Here is an 18,809-nt window from a genome sequence, read left to right as displayed (position 1 = left end):
GTTTCTTATCCACTCATATTCTACAAATGCGAAAACGGTTATGGTAAAGATGCTGCATAAAAGCGCTTCCAATCAAGCCGTGCAAAAGTTCGGATGACTTTTAGGCGACAACGGCGGCAAATGTTGATATGGGTGTTCGATCGAGCTGTGCTGGTTAATAATACAAACGATATGTATGTTATGTGTTAGCAGTTCTGGGTGTGACGCGTCGCTTTCGGTTCAGGGAAGGTTTTTCCGACGGGGAATAAAGTACGTATTTCGCTCAACAGAGTCAGCATGTGGACAGTCCGGGTGCTGTGGCGGTGCTGCCCACATTAGATGGAAGCGAAAGAGCACCAGAATAAATACAGATGTCGTGTATAAGCGTTCACGCTGGTTAGAGCTCCATGAACAATCTTTATTCTTCCACGCCTGTAAGTGTCAGTCGGTAGGCAACTCTCATCTCAAACTGTAACAGCTAAATTATGGAGGAATAGGACGAACGTCTCAGGAACACAGGAACTCGGGAATCCCTAAGCAGGAACACTCCAACAACAACTTCCGGTCGCGGTTTCTACGAGGATCAGTAAAGAGCCAGGACAATTGTGTCGCGAGCAAACCTGTATTCGATGCAATAATCCGGGATCGATCATGTACATCAGAAGGAACAAGTTTTGTTTTCTCTTTATCCAATTCTCAACATAGTCCACAACACAAGGAAATCGTAATAATTAGAAAGCAGTCTTCAGAAGTAATCCAAGACTACTGATACCGATATTAGCGACAACCAAAACTTATATAGACTTCGCGTTATGACATCATATACACCGCTAGTAAAAGAGAACAGCAAATCACAGCATTGATTGACTAGATTATCCGTTATGTTGCAGGTGGAAGGCGGACAGTCAGCATCCGTACGTACATCCAGGCGTGTGATCGTACTCCCACACGCCACAGATGTTTATTTGTACTCGCTAAGTCGCTGACTAACATGATCAGCGAACCAACATATACACCTGAATGCGGCTGCTATGTGAAAGCCTGAAAGGTCACATTGCTCATTTGACAAGAGATTTATTAGGTTACTAGTAATCTCCTTGCACGTCGGCGTACGGAGAACTACCCAAAAAAAAATATTTCTCACATTGCCACGCCCACGGACAACACTCCTACAGTCCTGCTGACTACTTAGTAGTGAACACGGGCTGAATCATGAATAATGAAGTGTCTGCAATTGTTTCGAACAGGTAGCCTTTCTTTATTTTAAAATTGTTTTGAAACATAAAGAACGGAAGGGGCACAAAATAAAAGTATAACTCAGTAACTGTCGCAGTATTAAACTGCTACCAGTTCTGTTACGGAAATAAACTTTGGGATGTCAACAGACTACAGCTGGTCCGAAAGAAGCACATTCAGGTAAGAGGGCTACAAACGTTTCCCATCAGCAGAATCGTGTTGGTTTCTTCATAGCATACAATAAACAAGAACGTCCGTCCCAGCTTGTCAAACGCAGTTTAATTCGAGTCCGTAAATAAGACTTTTATGCATTAAACCACGATAAGCAGTTTCCGACACGTCTAAATGCTAAACATGGTCTGAACATAAGTATTTGAATCCCTGAACGACGGTTGAACTAATTACGTAATTCGTGCCTATCTGCGCAGAAACAAAATCTTTAACGGCAGCCCTTTAGAATACCGGAATAAAATGTCTTCAAAACTGCAGTTGCTTGTTCTACCGAAATTCTCAATCAGTTTATGCAAATAGCAAATTTTGTTATCAGTGAAACTTACGAAAGAGTGCTGGGGCTCTGAAAGGTATTAAAGAAACGTATCTGAGCAACTAAGCAGAAAACATTACTCCCAATCGTAGATACAACGTCACAGGATTCCAGCCAAATCCTGTTCAACAGGCATCCGAATCATCAGCGGCCTGTGTGTTCCAGTAGTCGAGGCGAAGATACACCCGGTCGGCAGTGTTATCATTCACGCTCCGCAGCTAACCGACCAGCGTCCGTTCGTTCATCCGGCATCCAAATCCAACAGTCACCCTTTAAAGCGTATCTGAAGCCATTCAAAACACTGACTACAAGAGTACAAGTACAAGTAAAGCCAGCGATAAAGTCAATCCTGTACCACTTACACAAAACTAGGTCACGCTGTTGGTCTCTCCAAGCGGAACCCGTTTTTCAGCAACGCCGACAAAGCAAATTCATCAGACGGATCCACTTCGACATCGGCGTGCGGGGAGCGGCCCAGGCTGAACATTTCCCACAGGACCACGCCTGTTGACCACTCATCCGGTTTGGGCGAAAATCGCTTATCGCTTATAGATTGTGGAGCCATGGCGCGAGTGCTCAGCGGTTCTTGTTTGACATATAATTGCTGTAAGGCGTGCGAAATTATCTACTTTGCTTTCTTCGGTCGATAAATCTCGCCTACTGTGCTTACAGTGTGCCTGCTGCATACTCCATCGCATGCTTTGCCATTCCGAATCCCGCAGTCTTGGCCAGTTGTCCGCCGCAAATCAGGACATTATCTGCCGACAAATCGCGGTGGATGATGGAGCGAGCGTGAAGGTTTGCAGGCCTTGCGTGATGTGCTGAGGGAAGCGTAGCAGGATGCGGGTGGACAGGAGCAGCCGATCGTGTCCATCGAGAACAAAATCCGGAGAAGTTCGCAGTGCAGCGTGCTGCCGTTCATCGGCGATTTCTTGGTTGTAGGACAACAGTTCTTCGGTCGGATCGACGTGGTTGTAGAACCAGACACCGCGGTGCGTTTTCAAGTAACTGGAAAGCGTTCCAAACTCCGCCTCTTCATACAGCAACAATTGTTTGACAACGATCCTCCGGTACGACGAAGACGAAGCAGAAAAGGTCAAAGTGCTCAGCAAGCAGAATGCAGTGCCAACTGGCAGTGATGAATTCGAAGGGCAATTTCTGTCCACGCGAATGTTGTTGCAATTTGCCGGTCAGATTTGTCGGGGAATGCAGTATCTCAGCGCCTTGTCCATTGTCCACCGCGAACTAGCGGCTCGAAACATCTTCATTTGCGAAGATCACGTGGCGAAAATATCGGATTTCGGAATGACAAGACAAGGAGCCGAATGCCCCGTCCAGGGCCAAAAGGTGCCTTGACGGAATAGGTATAGCAGACAGTAGCAATGTGTACGTAAAGTGACGGCTTTACTCGTACTTTCCATTATTTGCTAGTACATTCTAGGACTTTTTTGTTTTGGGTTGTGTTTTGGTTTCTACACGAATGCGCCTCGCGCCTATACAAGTCAGTGAGTTGCAATCACCCGGTTCGACAGCAGGCACTTTTTTAACGTGTGCCGGGGATTCTCGAGACGTTGCGGAGCGTTGCTCAAAACCTATTCATCGTGCAGTGTCACCGTCTTGTGCGTGTATAGTTTAAGTAGAGTTATCGTCGCTTTCCTGACGTTACTTGCGACGTCGCGAAGTGGTACCGCAGAACGTGCGGATATGGTGACGAACTGACCGCAAACGGGTAACTATCCCATTGGGATCGTGTGCGCAATCTGTAGTACAGGGGTTGTAACGGCGTGCCGATTCTGTTACAACTACTGTACCTATTATTTCCGGCCGCCTTTTCAGTTTTCCACCGTAACAGGATGAGTTCGGACAGGTTTTATTACGATATCGTTACACCACGGCTTTTATCAATGACAAAATAAAATTTAAAAGTGCGCTAGTTAAAATTAAAATAGTTGAACTACAGAGTCTGTACAGAAGACACAAATTAGAATACATTCACTTGATTACGAAAATAAAACCTAGAAACATTTTCTGAGAGTATCCAGACAGGAGCTCGAGTGCTTCGGGAGGCCCAGACAATATTGTCATTTAATTCGTATTCCAGAAATCACGGCAGAAATGTTGTAACAGTAGCTGTCAAGTGATCCTACGAAAAAAACGCACTTTTAAAAAATTAATCGCTTCTCGTGTGCACGAGAATCAAAACAAGAGCCTTCTTTCAGAACATGACTTATAAGTTACAAGTCATGTTTAGAAAGAGGGGCATTACATATTTTCCAATTGACAAAATTGTCTTAGCCACGTTCGAATTTTTATTGTTGTTATCAGAGCATAGAACCCACATATTGCTAAAAAAGGTAAAGCAAACTTACCATGGGCAATCTCCGTATCTGCGACGATTTCGTCATTGTTGAGTTGATTCCAAAGGCTCATGTTTCCTGATATCGGGAAAGCCATCTGGCGGCCAGAGTCGATCTTTCTGGGCATCTCCTGCTCAGCTTCTTGTTTTTTGGGTTGCTGCATCCTAAAACAAAAAGCAAAGAAATCAGATTTCATACGTGGAGATAAGCAGTCTGTTTGACGATAGAATAAGGCGGCGCATTCTTCTAATATTCTGTTCGTCACCAAGTAAATAAAGCAGTTGTACAGAACTTTAAGTGACATCGCCGAATTTATACTTACTTTGCGAATGGAAATCTGGAACGAACAGTTTCTCTCCCTTCTCCATGTTGAACCTTTCGCGCACCATACTGGCTGGATACTGACGACATCGTCTCATGCGGCTAGGACATTTCTTTTTATGAGGAGCAGATGTTGCTGGCAAACTTTCTGGACTGCTATAAGCGCTGCCACAGAGTAGTTCTTCGCATAAGCAGATAAGCTATCAGAGAGCAGCTTTCTCCAGTGTTTACTAGCACAAGCACGAAGAACTCCATTCGTAACCATTTCACTGCGATATCGCAAAAACTTCAGGAAAACTATAAGGTGCTTCTTCTCTGTTAGAATTCAGATTTGGTTGACGATGACGTCGAAAACGAGAGAGCCAACCAAAAAACTTCACATCTTCCAGTTTGATCACCAGCTGAAAACTTGAAATGCGAAGATGAACTTCAAAGTTGAAATTTCGAGCTTTCTGGTGAAAGCTAACGTGGGCGACAGACCGTAGGCACAATCGCCAGGATGGCGGTTACATGCAAAGGTGCCTCTATCGGGCGCTATCGTAAACATACAGTGCCCCCGTCGTGTTCTCTACGAGCCGCGCACACCCGAAAACGTCTCGAGCACATATAGTTTTTTACTGAAACGAACCGGGTCACTGTGCGCTCGTTGGATTTCCCCAGAATCCATCAGTCAGAACGATTTTCGCTGAAATCGGATGTGTGGTCAGTGGGCGTGGTCATAGAAAAATATTCAGCTTGGGTAGTGTTCCTGCGCCGATGCTGAAACGGATCAGTCTCATAAATCAGCTTTATGGACACTGCTGAAAAATGGATTCCATTTGGATAGACCGACAGAATGTTCCAGCCTTAAGTAAGCGGTTCCTGATCAGCTACAGTTTTTTTACGGAGAACACTAACTTAATAGTAATGCTTGTCTTAACGACTTCTACAGATATGCTTTAGTGCGTAACTGTTGGACGTGGATGCCGGAGGATCGAACGGACGCTGGTCGGTTAGCGGCGGCGCTGCGGAGCGTCAGTGATAATAACGCTGCAGATCAGGCGTACCTTCGTCTCGACTACTGGAACGCACGGGCCGCTGATGCTCCGGATGATTGTTAACAGGATTTGGCTGGAATCGGGAGGAACGTTTTCAGCTTAGTTGTTCAACTGTGGTTTTCTTGAGTCCTTGTTACAGTCTGCTTTTAGAGCACTTGCAGTTTTTCGCTTATAACCGAAGTGCCATTTCCCAAAAAATGAATGCGAATTCGGTAAAGTAAACAACTGCAGTTCAGCAGACGTTTTCTTAGTTGTTTTCTTACCTTTACATTTTTACGCGCACTTTAACCAAAAGTACTTTGTTTTGTCACATATTTCGTAAACATAAAGTAGCTAACAACACCATGTGCGAGATGATGCAACACTCTAAGAGTAAACTTATGTTCGAAAATACCTAACAGGACCGCGACAGCCGACAGGGAAGTTACCGCATCGGCAACCTACTGCCTTGGATAAATTTAGTTACTCATCATGCAAAATGAAACCCGTAATAAAAAACCGTGTACGCGCGCAGGACGAAAGCTAAACGGAATAAAGGTCATAAATATGTAATCCGTCCACTACTAAATTAAAAAAATGAGAAACAAAATTTCTCACTTGTACATTTGTTAAGTACTATCGCCTAATTTCTGCGTTCGCACAAGCATGAACGCCACCAAGATACCACAGCGAGACTGCGGCACGAGGTCACCGTAATCGCCGCGCAACGGCAGAAGAAATTCGTGCTGCCGTAATATAGATGACTGCGTCAGCGAAAACAAGAACGATGTTCCCCGTTTGTCAGAGAGTTCGTCGAAATATCAGCTGGCGCAGATCCGGCAGAGACAAGACAAAGATGATCGGATCGACTATGGCCTGCACTTCCATGAGCTCGAAAACCCAGCCCAAAGCGACCTGATCGACGTCCATGGCCACCAACGGCGTGACGATGGCCGTCGGTGTCCAGAAGATGAACACGCTGCCCGTCAGCAACGTTAGCAGTAGAAAAGCGTTGCTCTCCGGTTTTGTATTCTGGTTGTTTGATGGTGTTGATGACGCAGCGACCGGCTGTCTTTGATCACCTGTAAAGATGAATGTCATGCATGCATGTAGTATGCAAAGAAGTACGCAATTAAGTATGACTTTAATACTGTAATACAAGTTGACAGCAGCGAGCTCGCAGGATGGCTAAACAGGAAGTACGACAAGTGACAAACATGCAGTGATGGAGTTTAAATCCCATGCTACAATGTCACCCTAGCCGGAAATGGGCTACCTGCTCCACGAATAATAATAAATAATAATAATAATAATAATAATGACAAACGGTTTTTACGCCTATGTACGCAAATCATCGGGCAAATGTCATAAAACAGAGCAAATGCTCAGATTCAGACATTCGGGTATCTTCCAACGCCTATGTAGGTTTTTTGTGCATTATGCGCAGTAGAAACGACTGGTAGGCGCAGTAGTAACATGTGTCATCACGATCCGGAGCTTATCTACGCTCTGAATGGTCAAAACAACTACACCGCACGTATTCGAGATACCGCGCTGCAGAGCTCCGTTTTTTAACATACCCGTTCTTATCTCTATGAATCATAGCTTATGCACCATGGTGCGCTGCACTGGCCGTATACCAGCCAACAGAGAAAGATGTCTGACTCTTCGTAATGTCATAAAACAGAAGAGAAGTGTGTGGGAGGCGAAAGTGAACATTTTCATCCACGCGCACGAATTTGGTACCAAGTACCGGGCCACTTCCCTTAAATTTCCGGACTGGCTTGTACAAGCCGGACCACAGATTTCGCATACTTGAAAGTACACTGGAACAGCGAAAAATACAAAATCCCGGCACACGCCTACTGTAGTATCGCGGCTATCATTATAGTGCTGCCAATGCGCCGATTTTTTTGTACGTGTTCCTTTATATGCTCAGTTTGTAGACTGGCTTGTGCGTTTGCAAACTGTTATATGACTGTCTCGGAAAGGTATTGTAGCCCAGAGATGAAATAATTGCTTTAAAGAACTAGGCTCACCGATTTTCTTCGATCCGGCGGGCCCAACCTGCCGTAGGGTCCGGTTACGTTTGCGGCGAATGTACAAAACCGTCGGATACTGAGCCAGTACCAGGAACAGTGTAAGATAGGTGACAGCTTGATAAATATACGACCAGATTTGTACCGGCAGCATCTGGTAGTTGAAGTCGCAGCCAACCAAGGTTTCCGGTTGTCGGTAAAGCAGAGCATCCATAAGGAGAATCGGGACAACTAAGAGATGAGCGGCTATGCAGCACAGAGCGCAGAGAACTACGGCAAGGCGGGTGTTATGCCGATGGCGATACTGTATCGGGAAGATCACCGCGCAACAGCGACACATGGCGACGGTGGTATGGATCAGATACTGCAGAGTGATGGCGACCGTACCGGAATACAGACGAAACGTACACCAATGGGTGCCCCAGCACCACGCTCCGACGTGTTGATTCATGACATCCAGCGGTCCAAAGACAGCGGCAAACAGGAAATTGGTGCTCATCAGCGCTACAACATAGACGTGAAATTCCTTGATCACGGCAAAGTTGGCGAAATAGAACATCAGCACCGCTCCGTTCACCGCCGCAATCATGACGTTGATGATCAATGTCCCGATACCTATCGGTGAAAAAGTGAGCAGAGTGGAGGCCGCAGCGCATACGTCAGTAGCATTTTCAGATATTGTGCTGTTGTTGGCCGCTTGATTCATGGTTCGGTAACGACACGCCCTTTCGAAAACCAGAATTTCCCTCTCAGAAAAATGGTCGAATACGTTGCAGCATATAACGAGGCTGCAGGAAGCTGCGTACTTGCTTGGTTACGGCAACGGTACGCACACGAACTATATTTTAAATATTAATTTAATGAAGTAAACACTTCCTTCCACTACCACAACACATTTATCGATTGGTAGCACGGCAATATCGTTCTGTAATGAAATTCTTGTGCATGATACCGAGATGGTTTCTGTTCGCAGCCGCCTAACAAACTGACTGCGTACACGACGGAATCCTTACATATGTACGTATACGAACGTAGAACATTTAAAGCGCTTGCGGTTCTGATTCGTATGACATTGCAGTGCTTCATTGATTTCCTAAAATTAATCAACGGCATCCTCCCGTTAAAAGTGATGCCGCCGTAATTATCAAATTCGCTCAGTGTCAAATTATCAAATTCAAATAATTTCATATCTCAAATTATCAGATTGTCAAATTATTTGTGTGCTCAGGTGTCCTTTCCTCTTTTGTCCTTGATTTCTTCGGTTGGCAGTTGACGCAGCAGCCATCCTGTAAACACTGCAAAACGGTGTTATTGATCGTTGTAATTTGTCGGTTTCAAGAATACCACTACAGCACGTTAATGGGCGCATCCGGAATTATTCTCGGAAGGCTTTCAGATTTCCGGTTTCCACACCAGATCACATCGGGGATACTCCACTTTGTCAAGATATTGCCGATATCTGTATGTACTCGTAAATGTATCCCACATGAGTGGATGCCAAAGCCTTGCCGAGATTGATGATTTTATTAGCAATATTTGCAGATACGAGCATCGCTCACGCCAGTATTTTCGAATGAAAGATCTGTCCCAGTTAGCACGAGAAGGCACCGTACATAACACTCGCCTAGCATTCGGTTCTCTCGCACAAACCCCACAGGCTCCGGGTGTAACTCGATGCCGGCGTTGCATAGCCCTCGCAATATGATGTCGCTTACATATTTTCCAGGCTGGTCCATGGTGCCCGTTTTCCGTTATATCTTTCCCACATCTGGCACGCGAATTGATTTTTAACAATCTATTTCGTTACTATCTTTAACAATTTACAATTCTATTTCCTTGCAGTTACTTTCAGTACTGTCGCTCTCATTTTCTGTCAGTGTGCTGCTTCTGGCGGAAAAGAAGAAATCACTTTCCGATCTGTGCAGAATACAGCTTGCGGTATCAACGCGACTAATCATCGTTGTTGCGGGATATCGTAAAGGTCACAGACGTAGCCGTGTAAAGATACGGATAACACCGCTGCCTGTTGTATGAACGAAATACGAACACCACAGAACCTGTTTTTTCGACATGAAAAAAGCCCGTTTCACGAGGAGGTGGGCACTATATGTATAAGAGGCTTTTCGCAGAAACCACATAACCATTCCTTAACCATAACTTATCGTGCAGCCAGACGACGGCAACGAAGCGGCAGTATATGGTCGCAAAGAATCTTGCCCTGCCGCCGATCCCCGCGGGAATGAATGTACGGCAGCAAAAACTTTGGCTGCGGTTATAGGCAGGGCCGTAGCGAGGGTATAGGCGCACTGGCGCGCTCCTACCCGTCCTCAGCCAACTTTTGACTAATATTTGCGCCCGAAACTGGCGCACAGGCGCACGGGCGCAAAATTTCTGGATTTTTCAAAGGGCGCAGCGGGCGCCACTGGCCATGCGCCCGTGGCGCAGTGGATTTTGGCCGATGTGCCTTGGTCTGAGGTACGGCGATCAGGAACTATAATAATTAAACTATATTTTATATTAATTAAAGTAGTAACGCGCGGCCTGTTTATACGGGCGCAGGCTTCGAAATTTATGGGCGCAGTGGGCTCAGACTGACCTTCGAAGCGGGCGCAAATGGCGCAGCCAAATTGCGCCTACCCCATCCCACGGACCTCGCTACGCCCTGGTTATAGGTGGCGCTGCTTACAGAAGCGGGTCGAGCTGAGGCGATACACGTGGGGGTGAGCTTTCTGGATGTTTTTCCCTGAACTCCTGTAACACGTCAGGAGAATGGGGAGCAACACCATTTGTCGACAGGATGAGACGCATGGCTCCCGAGTTGCAGCCGTCATCAATCTTTTGACCAACTCGGCGAACCTGGTCTTCACTACCAGATCGCTTTTTAGCGGCATTAGGTGCTGTGGTAGGGGAAAGTTCGGCGTCCTTGTAGTATAACTCCAGGTTTCTTTTAACCACTGCCACCAGCGACTCGCTTCTCTCAGACTTGGCCTTCGGTGGGACACGTAGTGTTGACGGGGCAAAGGAGAGCAGCTTGAGCCCAGAGGATTTGTCGTTCTTCGTGGCGACCCGCTGGAGAACCTTCCGGAGCGCCGTTCTTGCTGCAGGCCGTGCACCGTGCGGTATGCGCCGCGGTTAGTTGAATGTATTCTTCTTTCTGACGATAATCTTTCCAAAATCTTTTGTATTTCGGGATCTTACTTATCATCTTCGGATCCTGGTTAGGTATACAAAGTCCCTGGTTACAAGTTGCTTCGAAAGCTATAGGAGCAAAACATACCTGCCGCTGACGTATGCATATAGCCGCGACTTGTTCTCTTCCGCTTCCAAAGCAGCTGCACCAGCGTTTGCTGCTGTGGATTTAACGGCCGCAACAGTGTCCACACACGTGACGTCCCATGCTAGACACATCACTCTCTGCCAAGCAAAGATTGTGCAGCCATCGGGGTGTCACGTAACTAAAGGTTAGCTGTGACTCGGTGGATATGACCTTTCTTTACCGCTAACGACAACGATAAACAACAGCGGCTGATCCGACCCGATGACCTTTAATGCAGATTAGCAGACAACACTCGAATGCTGACAAAATGGCATGCAAAGACAAAGGAAGATATTCCAAGAGAAGTTGTTCCGAGGCTGAATGGAGATGTACTAAATCATTTGACAACTTTATCGCACACTACTTTTTGAGCCAGGCACTTAATACATGTTACGAGAGATAAAATATTCCAGACAACAAAGACACACTATTGGTTTACACAATGATTCATTCCTTTCTTCACGCTCAATCATTTGCCCGTTATCGTTCAAGCCACAACCTCTGGCTTGCTTACCACAACAAGCTATTGTGCATCCAACCGCATCCATAAATGTATCAAATGTAAGCACGCTCGGGATGGCTATGATTATATAAATGATTCATGATTAGCTGCTCATGACCCACAGAACACGCTTGCGCTATATACTGTACTCGCGCAACAGGGGCGTCGTTCGGACGCATGTGACGTGCCGCGAGGCTCTAACTTCGCCGGAATCCCAGCTGAAACGAAAGATCGGCCCCCCGATGCTGCTCTGTCCGCCATGCCGTGCGTGTCTCCCAGTAGAGAATGCACAGGACAAGCCGTAGTGTCCGTATTTATCGACGTGCTCATGGCACTCCAAGCATTTGTGGCCAGCATTCGTGGGGTTCGCATATCGCCACTCCCAGTCTCAGGCCCACTAAGACTTTTAGAGTGTCGTCGCCCAAGAGGTTGCCGATGTGAGCGGAGAGCAATGCATACCGGCTTCCAGTTACCAGATACCAGATACCGGCTTCCAGTTTTGGCTGAGCAAGAAGGCGAACTTTGTTAAGTTCATCGTCGCGGAAGACTTCCACCAACGTGGACACGTTACATAGTGGTAGATCCATGTCTTCTAGTGCTTCGAAAGTTCACTTCGGGCAGTTCAGCCAGGCGTGCGTTCTCTTTTCCACAGCTCGAGAGCGCTCTTACATTGATGCGGCATCCATGATCAAAGTCTGCTACAGCGGCGGCCAAACTAACATTTACCGCTGTATGTATAATGTAGTTCGATTATTGATCGTTGTTATTTTGTTTCTATCGCATGCGAAACATTTGGTACCTGGTGCGATTTTGCTAATGTTTTACTGAATGAGATCGGTTACAAACCCTTATCTGAACGGGCGAGAGTCACCCCACTTGTTTTTGTTTCAGTGTTTAATTTGGGAAATTATGCGTGGGAATGCTATGAGCGTGTTATGTACGTGTTATGTACATACGTACGTTATGTACAGATACGAGAGTGTCCTTTCTCGTGCTAACTGGAATAAATTTCTCGTTTGGAAGTACTGTCGCGAGCGATGCTGGTATTTACAAAAGTTGCTATTAAAATCATCTAGGCAAGCCTTTGACATCCACTCATGTAACATATATTTACATTTACCGACAATACCTAGCCAAAGTGGAATATCCCCGATGTGATCTGGTGTGGAAAGCGGAAGTCACAAAGCCGGAAGGCTTGCATGGCACGAGGATTATTCCGGCTGCGCTCATTCTTGTGCTGTAATGGGATTTAGTGTTGTGCTACTAACAATAAATAAAATTAAATAACGGTCATTTATTTAGTAAAAGTCCGCCTAATATTAAAAGCCTAGTAAATAGTACGGTTGTGAATACAAAGTAAGTAAATGTCCTTCCGGTTCCGGAGTAGTAAAATATATGTAAATATTAAGGTTTTGCGCTGAATAAATAAAACATGTTTTACTAAATCATTTACTAATTCGTTTAAATTTATTCGACTACAGCGCAGCACAGCCATATTGCATCGCTGCAATATTATGGCACAGACCGGTGCAGTATTATATCGGCAGGATACCGTTTATGTATTTTTTGCTCCATTAATGCAAAAATCTAAGAATTATGTAAATCATCTTGCCGTGTTTACACTTTACAGAACAAATGTTGCGTCAACTGCCAACCAAAGGAATTAAGGACATAAGACAAAAGGTCAACTGAGCACGCAACCAATTTCATAATCTAATAATTTCAGATAAGAAATTACGTAGTTGAATTTGATTATTTGATACTGAGCCAATTTGATAATTACGGCGGCATTACGCTTAGAACGGAAAACGCATTAATTTTAGGAAATCAACGAGTACTGTTCCGTAATGCCATAAGAATCAGAACCGTGCTGCAAACGCCTCATCATTGCCACGTTCGTATACATAAAGATTCCGTCGTGTTAGCTGGTGGTTTGTTGGGTGGTTGTAAACAGGAACCACCTTGGTATCTTGTACAAGAGCTACATTGCAGAGGGATATTGCCGTGTTAGCAATCCATAAAGGCATTGTAGATGTACAAGTAGTAGCGGTTTATTCTTTATTAAATAATGCTTTATTAAATTTTTTATTTAAAGTATAGTTCTTGCACCTACAATTGCGGTAAGCGAAAAAGGACTCAACTTGTTGAAGTTTTGTTAAATACTGCAACGTATTTGACCATTTTCTTGAGAGGGAAATTTTGGTTTTCAAAGGACGTGTCATTACCGAACCATGAATCTAGCGGCCAACATCAGCTCAGTATTCCAAAATGCCACTGACGTTGCGCTGCGGTCTTCACTCTGTTCACTTTGTCGGCGATAGGTATCGGGACATTAGTCATCAACGTCATGATTGCGGCGGTGAACGGCACGGTTCTGATGTTCTATTTCTTTGCCGTGATCAAGGAATTTCACGTCTATGTTGTAGCGCTGATGAGCACCAATTTCCTGTTTGCCGCTGTCTTTGGACCGCTGGATGTCATGAATCAACACGTCGGAGCGTGGTGCTGGGGCACCCATTGGTGTACGTTTCGTCTGTATTCCGGTACGGTCGCCATCACTCTGCAGTATCTGATCCATACCACCGTCGCCATGTGTCGCTGTTGCGCGGTGATCTTCCCGATACAGTATCGCCATCGGCATAACACCCGCCTTGCCGTAGTTCTCTGCGCTCTGTGCTGGATAGCCGCTCATCTCCTTGTTGTCCCGATAATCCTTATAGATGCTCTGCTTTATCGACAACCGGAAACCCTGGTTGGCTGCGACTTGAACTACCAGGTGCTGCCGGTACAAATCTGGTCGTATGTTTATGAAGCCGTGACCTACCTTACACTGTTCCTGGTACTGGCGCAGTATCGTACGGTTTTGTACGTTCGCCGCAAACGTAACCGGACCCTACGGCAGGTTGGGCCCACCGGATCGAAGAAAATCGGTGCGCCTCGTTTTATAAAGCAATTGTTTCCAATCTCTGGACTAAGATACCGTAATTATCGAATTTGCACCTCCCCCCATAATAACGCCCCCTCCGTATTAAGCCCCGGCCCCTCCCACGACACGTTTGAAAAATAGCGCCTCCCCCCGAATTTACCGCCCAGGGGGCGTTAATAAATGTTAGATAGAGGGCGTTAATAAATGCCACAAAATGATAGGTATACCGCAAATTGCTTCGTAATAATTGTTATGATTCAATGAATAAACGGTCAACAGTTACGAAAATAATGTGGTGCGATGCTTCAGAATGCTGCTCGTAAGGTTATGAAATTGTACTGTAGCCGCCCGCACAAGTTGCCCCACAGAGTGAGGTATACGGATGTTTGGCCTCACATTGCTCGCTGTTCAGCGCAGTGTGTGCAGGGAGAAGGCAGCGGCCGGATCTGCCAATGGAGCAACTTGTGCGGGCGGCTACAGTAAATACCGCCTTATACCGGTATCTACTGCGTTCAGTATCAATAGCACAGGATGCGCAGTTGTTTGGAAAAATAGCGGCCCCTCCAAAAAATGCTGTTTAAAAAATAGTACCACCCCCCCGAAATAACGCCCCCTCCCCGAAATAAGCCCCCTTTCTCCGGGAGGTTCGAACTATTGGCACCCCAGGGGTGCGAATTCGATATTTACGGTACCTATCCGAAACGGTCATATGTATAATGGTTCGAAGACGTACGAGCCTGTCAGGTAATTCAAGCGAATGCTAGCCGCATAGCGCTGATAACGCTTCCCAAGGGGAACCGCATAATACTAACAACGCACTGCCAGTCGCGTGTGGATACGTGGATGCGCATGACCGGCGCGTGCACCTGTTGTTCATGCTGTTGCATAACTAACTTTCATTTGTCATGGGAAGTGTATCGATAGTCTGGGGTGGTATGTTGGAAAGTGTGATAACGGAGAGGAATGTCCTTGGAAATGTTGTGAACTGAATGCATTGGCATGTGGCTAGACGGTCTCATTTTGTGGTAGTGTGCTTCTGGCGGAATTGATGGAATCATTCTGACTTTACGATCTGTGCCGAATACAGCTTACGGTATTAAACGACTAAACATCGTTGTTACGGGATATCGGAAAGGTCATAGACGTAGCCGTGTAAAGATACGGGTAACACGAAATGGCCCGGTACTTGATACCAAATTCGTGTGCATGGGAGAAAGTTTTCACTTTCGCCTCCCAGACACTTCTGCTCTATTTTATGACATTCTGTAGCCAGATCATTTGCATACATAGGCGTACAAACCCTTTAAGCGCGCAACATCCGGTTCGGGATTTATTCCTGGAAAACTGTATCGTTCATCTTTGCAGGTGATCAAAGACAGCCGATTGCTGCGGCATCGGCGCCACCCAACAACCAGAATACAAAACCGGAAAGCAACGCCTTTCTACTGCTAACGTTGCTCACGGGCAGCGTGTTCATCTTCTGGACACCGACGGCGATCGTCACGCCGCTGGTGGCCATGGACATTGATCCCGTCGCCTTGAACTGGGTTTTCGAACTCATGGAAGTGCAGGCCATAGTCGATCCCGTCATTTTTGTATTGTCTCTGCCGGATCTGCGCCAGCTGATCTTTCGACGAACTCGCTAGTAATCTAGGGACCAGCGTTATTGTTTTTACGGACACCATCATCTACTAGCATGCATCCACCAACAAACTTGCATGCATCCACCCGCATCCATACATATATCATTTTAACACGCCCGATATGATGATACATATGCATGCGATTCAGGATGCATATCACACTGCATGTCATAACCCACAAGATACCTGTGACATGTGCTTGAAAAACGGAAACCATTTTTAACACTGAATAAAGAAAACGTATTTGAATATGCCAACATTGTTGACGTCCTTCGTGACGATGAAATTAACAGAGCCCGCCTCCTTGCCAGTCCAAACCGGAAGCCGGTAGATAGTTAAATGCGCTGCCTTCGGCACACATTGGAAACCTCCTCGATGACAATACATTAAAGATTTCAGTCGGGCTAAGGCTGGACGCAGTAATTTGTGAAGCACACTCATGTGCAAAGTGCCACAAATCAGTTGACGTTTATGGCCACCACGGACTGTCTTGCTCCTTCTCCACCGGTAGACACGCTCGCCATGGCGAGTTGCACAATATTGTCTGCCGATCATTAGGTTCGGCGGGTATCCCAGCAAAGCTCGAGACCCGCGGCACTTCCCACACTTCCGATCGTCGCCCGGACGGATGCACGACGTTTTAGTGGAAACGTGGCATATGTTTAGCGTGGGACGTCACTTGCGTCGACACTGTCGTCCCGTCGCTTATCAAGTCCACTTCGGCAGACGCGGGATCCGCCGCTGCCCATGCCGAAGACAGGAAGACCAGTCTGTACGCGTACCACTTCACGGCAGATACGTTTTCGCGCCGTTAACTTTCGAAACACTCGGGTCTTGGGGAAAGTCGGCATCCGCTCTAGTCCAGGAAATCGGAAAGCGACTGCAGCAGAACACTGGTGAACCTCGATCACATGAATTTTTTCGCCAGCGTCTATCTATCGAAATTCAACGGGGCAATGCGGTGTCCGTTCTTGCAACTATGGATATAACAGGCAACTTTAGAGAAATTTTTCTGTTATAATGGATCTTTGTTTTGCCGATAATATTTGCAATGTGACTGGCTTGTGCTAATAAAGACAGTGAGTGATACTGATTGAGTGGTCATCCGAGTGACCACCGTCCAGCAGCGTAATAAATGCCCTACGATTAGATCCATTCGTACTCTCTAACGGCCGGAAATTATTCTTGTAGAAAAGCATGGTTTGTGACAAACACAATAAATTGACACTGACAATGACCAGCGGTCACTTATGATGCAGTTATAAATGTTCGTCAGTGTGCATTCCACCCTACAAGCGCGCACGTGCGCATGTTATCATACAGATAAGTGTACACTGCAGGTAACCTACTTAATGCTGTTCTGGTATTCAACAGTGTCCCAGCGGCTCTGTAGGAGGTTTGGATGGCCTTCGTCCGCAGCACCTCAAAGATATTGCAATGACAACTTCTAAGCTGTCCCTAGTGGAGTGGGTTACACACCCGTACCACGATCGGAAGTGCTGGTGGTGTTAACGAATTACTTTAAGATCGCTTATGTAATTAACTCTTAACGAAAGCCGGCAATGGAACACATTGTCAACGCGTACGCACACATTTTTATTCAGCTGAAAAACATTGGAGAAGGGCAAGGGCAAGGGCAAGAGCAAGAATGATTTTAGATCAGTTAGACATTTCCCAAACCAGTCTAGAAATCCACGATAAAAGTGAAGATTCGTACAAGTACAAATTCAGATGTTTCCGCATCAATTAGCACCAATGAAATGCTCATCATTATTACTGTAACATTCCAGATCTTATTTGTACGGCTACATCCCGCACGGTAGCGATAAGATATACCTGTCTTATCAAGAGAAAATCCGGTAAAATCAGGAATGGAAATTAAGGAATGGAAAATAACACAGAAATATTGAGCAATTAATAACAATGAGAGTTACTGTAAGAACATTACTAATGGTGGTGAATCCGGATGACGGGGTTGCTGCTCCCACGTGTTGCTGTGTTGCTCTCTTCGGTTTCCGGTCAGGTGATTCAACGGCGTGGCTGGTACTGGCGACGCTGCTGTTCTCCATTCTGACGCGGGTGCGGCTGTCCATTCTGGCGCGGCGGCTGCTGTCCATGCTGACGCGGCGGCTGCTCCGGCTGCTGCTGTCCGGGGTGCTGTGGGTATGGTTGGTATTGTCCCTGCTGTTGCTGTGGCGCGGGTGTCCGAGTTGCTCTTCAAGCTGGCGAATTTTAGCATTCAACTGCGCAATGGTTACTTTATCGTCCCGCACGGTGGACTGATGAGCTCGCTCGTCCGGTGCATATCCACGAATGCCGGTTTTTGCTATAATCTTGCCCAAATCAAGTTGCTGATACTCTCCGGCCCACATGTCTGCCATTTCGACAAAAGGATACTGTATGTCTTTGCCATTATCGGTGCCCTTCACTGTTTTATACTCGTCGATTTCAACCATGTAATTACTGATTCGCGTACGTGTCTCTTCCGTGTAGGATCCATCCCAGGCAATTTCACCTGGCCAAAACGGCATGTTGATCGGGAAGTAGCGGTACGGATTGAAATAACGCGGATACTGTTCAACCATTTCGAAACCTTGTCGGTGTGAGTTGCTGATATAGCGATACACAAAACCAGAACGGTGTTCATATCGCCAGGTCCCGTCTTCTGCTGCATACTTTATCCAGGCTCCGGTGGCAAAACGGTCGAAACGCCAGGATTGCTGGTAGAAGTGGCCAAGAGACGGAGCCAGGGGTTCCGGGAACGTCACGAATTTGTTACTGTTAGTTTGTTTACTCTGACGCTCCAAAAACGAGAACATACTCTTCAGCTGTTCAATCTCGTACTCTATCCCCAGTGCATCGTAGTTATTCGGCAGGGTGCTGCGTTGCTCCTGAAGGCGGTCTATCGCGGTACCGATGTTGTTCATGTG

General features: G+C 46.2%; 2 protein-coding genes across 3 annotated transcripts; both read right to left on the bottom strand.

The window, feature by feature from the left end:
• Window positions 1–3,693: 3,693 nt before the first annotated feature.
• Window positions 3,694–4,824, bottom strand: LOC129582364 (uncharacterized). 2 transcript variants are annotated; one of them, XR_008689621.1, is made up of 3 exons: window positions 4,439–4,824; window positions 4,129–4,273; window positions 3,694–3,902 (listed from the first exon to the last, which is right to left on the bottom strand). XR_008689621.1 is itself a non-coding variant. In XM_055473878.1 (3 exons), exons 1-3 carry the CDS (start codon window positions 4,525–4,527, stop codon window positions 3,841–3,843), a joined length of 303 nt encoding a protein of 100 aa, XP_055329853.1. In that variant the 5' UTR covers window positions 4,528–4,824; the 3' UTR covers window positions 3,694–3,840. The 2 variants fall into 2 exon arrangements, 1 of the variants encoding a protein (XP_055329853.1); XM_055473878.1 differs by having other exon boundaries at window positions 4,129–4,280.
• A 1,430-nt stretch (window positions 4,825–6,254) lies between these two features.
• Window positions 6,255–8,198, bottom strand: LOC129582437 (alpha-2A adrenergic receptor-like). The gene is made up of 2 exons (XM_055473950.1): window positions 7,493–8,198; window positions 6,255–6,535 (listed from the first exon to the last, which is right to left on the bottom strand). The coding sequence occupies exons 1-2, from the start codon at window positions 8,196–8,198 to the stop codon at window positions 6,255–6,257; spliced, it is 987 nt and encodes a 328-aa protein (XP_055329925.1).
• Window positions 8,199–18,809: the final 10,611 nt, after the last annotated feature.

This window comes from Paramacrobiotus metropolitanus, unplaced genomic scaffold (genome assembly GCF_019649055.1).
Source record: "Paramacrobiotus metropolitanus isolate TYO unplaced genomic scaffold, Prichtersi_v1.0 Parri_scaffold0000007, whole genome shotgun sequence".
NCBI lineage: Eukaryota > Metazoa > Tardigrada > Eutardigrada > Parachela > Macrobiotidae > Paramacrobiotus > Paramacrobiotus metropolitanus.
This window is presented reverse-complemented; position numbering and strand designations above follow the sequence as displayed.

Bases quoted from the DNA above. Each gene is read 5' to 3' on its own strand.
- LOC129582364 (XM_055473878.1), bottom strand. From the start codon at position 4,527: ATGTCGTCAGTATCCAGCCAGTATGGTGCGCGAAAGGTTCAACATGGA. The intron at 4,281-4,438 runs GTAAGTATAAAT...TTTTTGTTTTAG, and splicing joins TCCAGATTTCCATTCGCAAA to GATGCAGCAACCCAAAAAAC. The intron at 3,903-4,128 runs GTAAGTTTGCTT...TTTTTTTCGTAG, and splicing joins AGATACGGAGATTGCCCATG to GATCACTTGACAGCTACTGT.
- LOC129582437 (XM_055473950.1), bottom strand. From the start codon at position 8,198: ATGAATCAAGCGGCCAACAACAGCACAATATCTGAAAATGCTACTGAC. The intron at 6,536-7,492 runs GTGAGCCTAGTT...TCATCTTTACAG, and splicing joins CGCCGGATCGAAGAAAATCG to GTGATCAAAGACAGCCGGTC.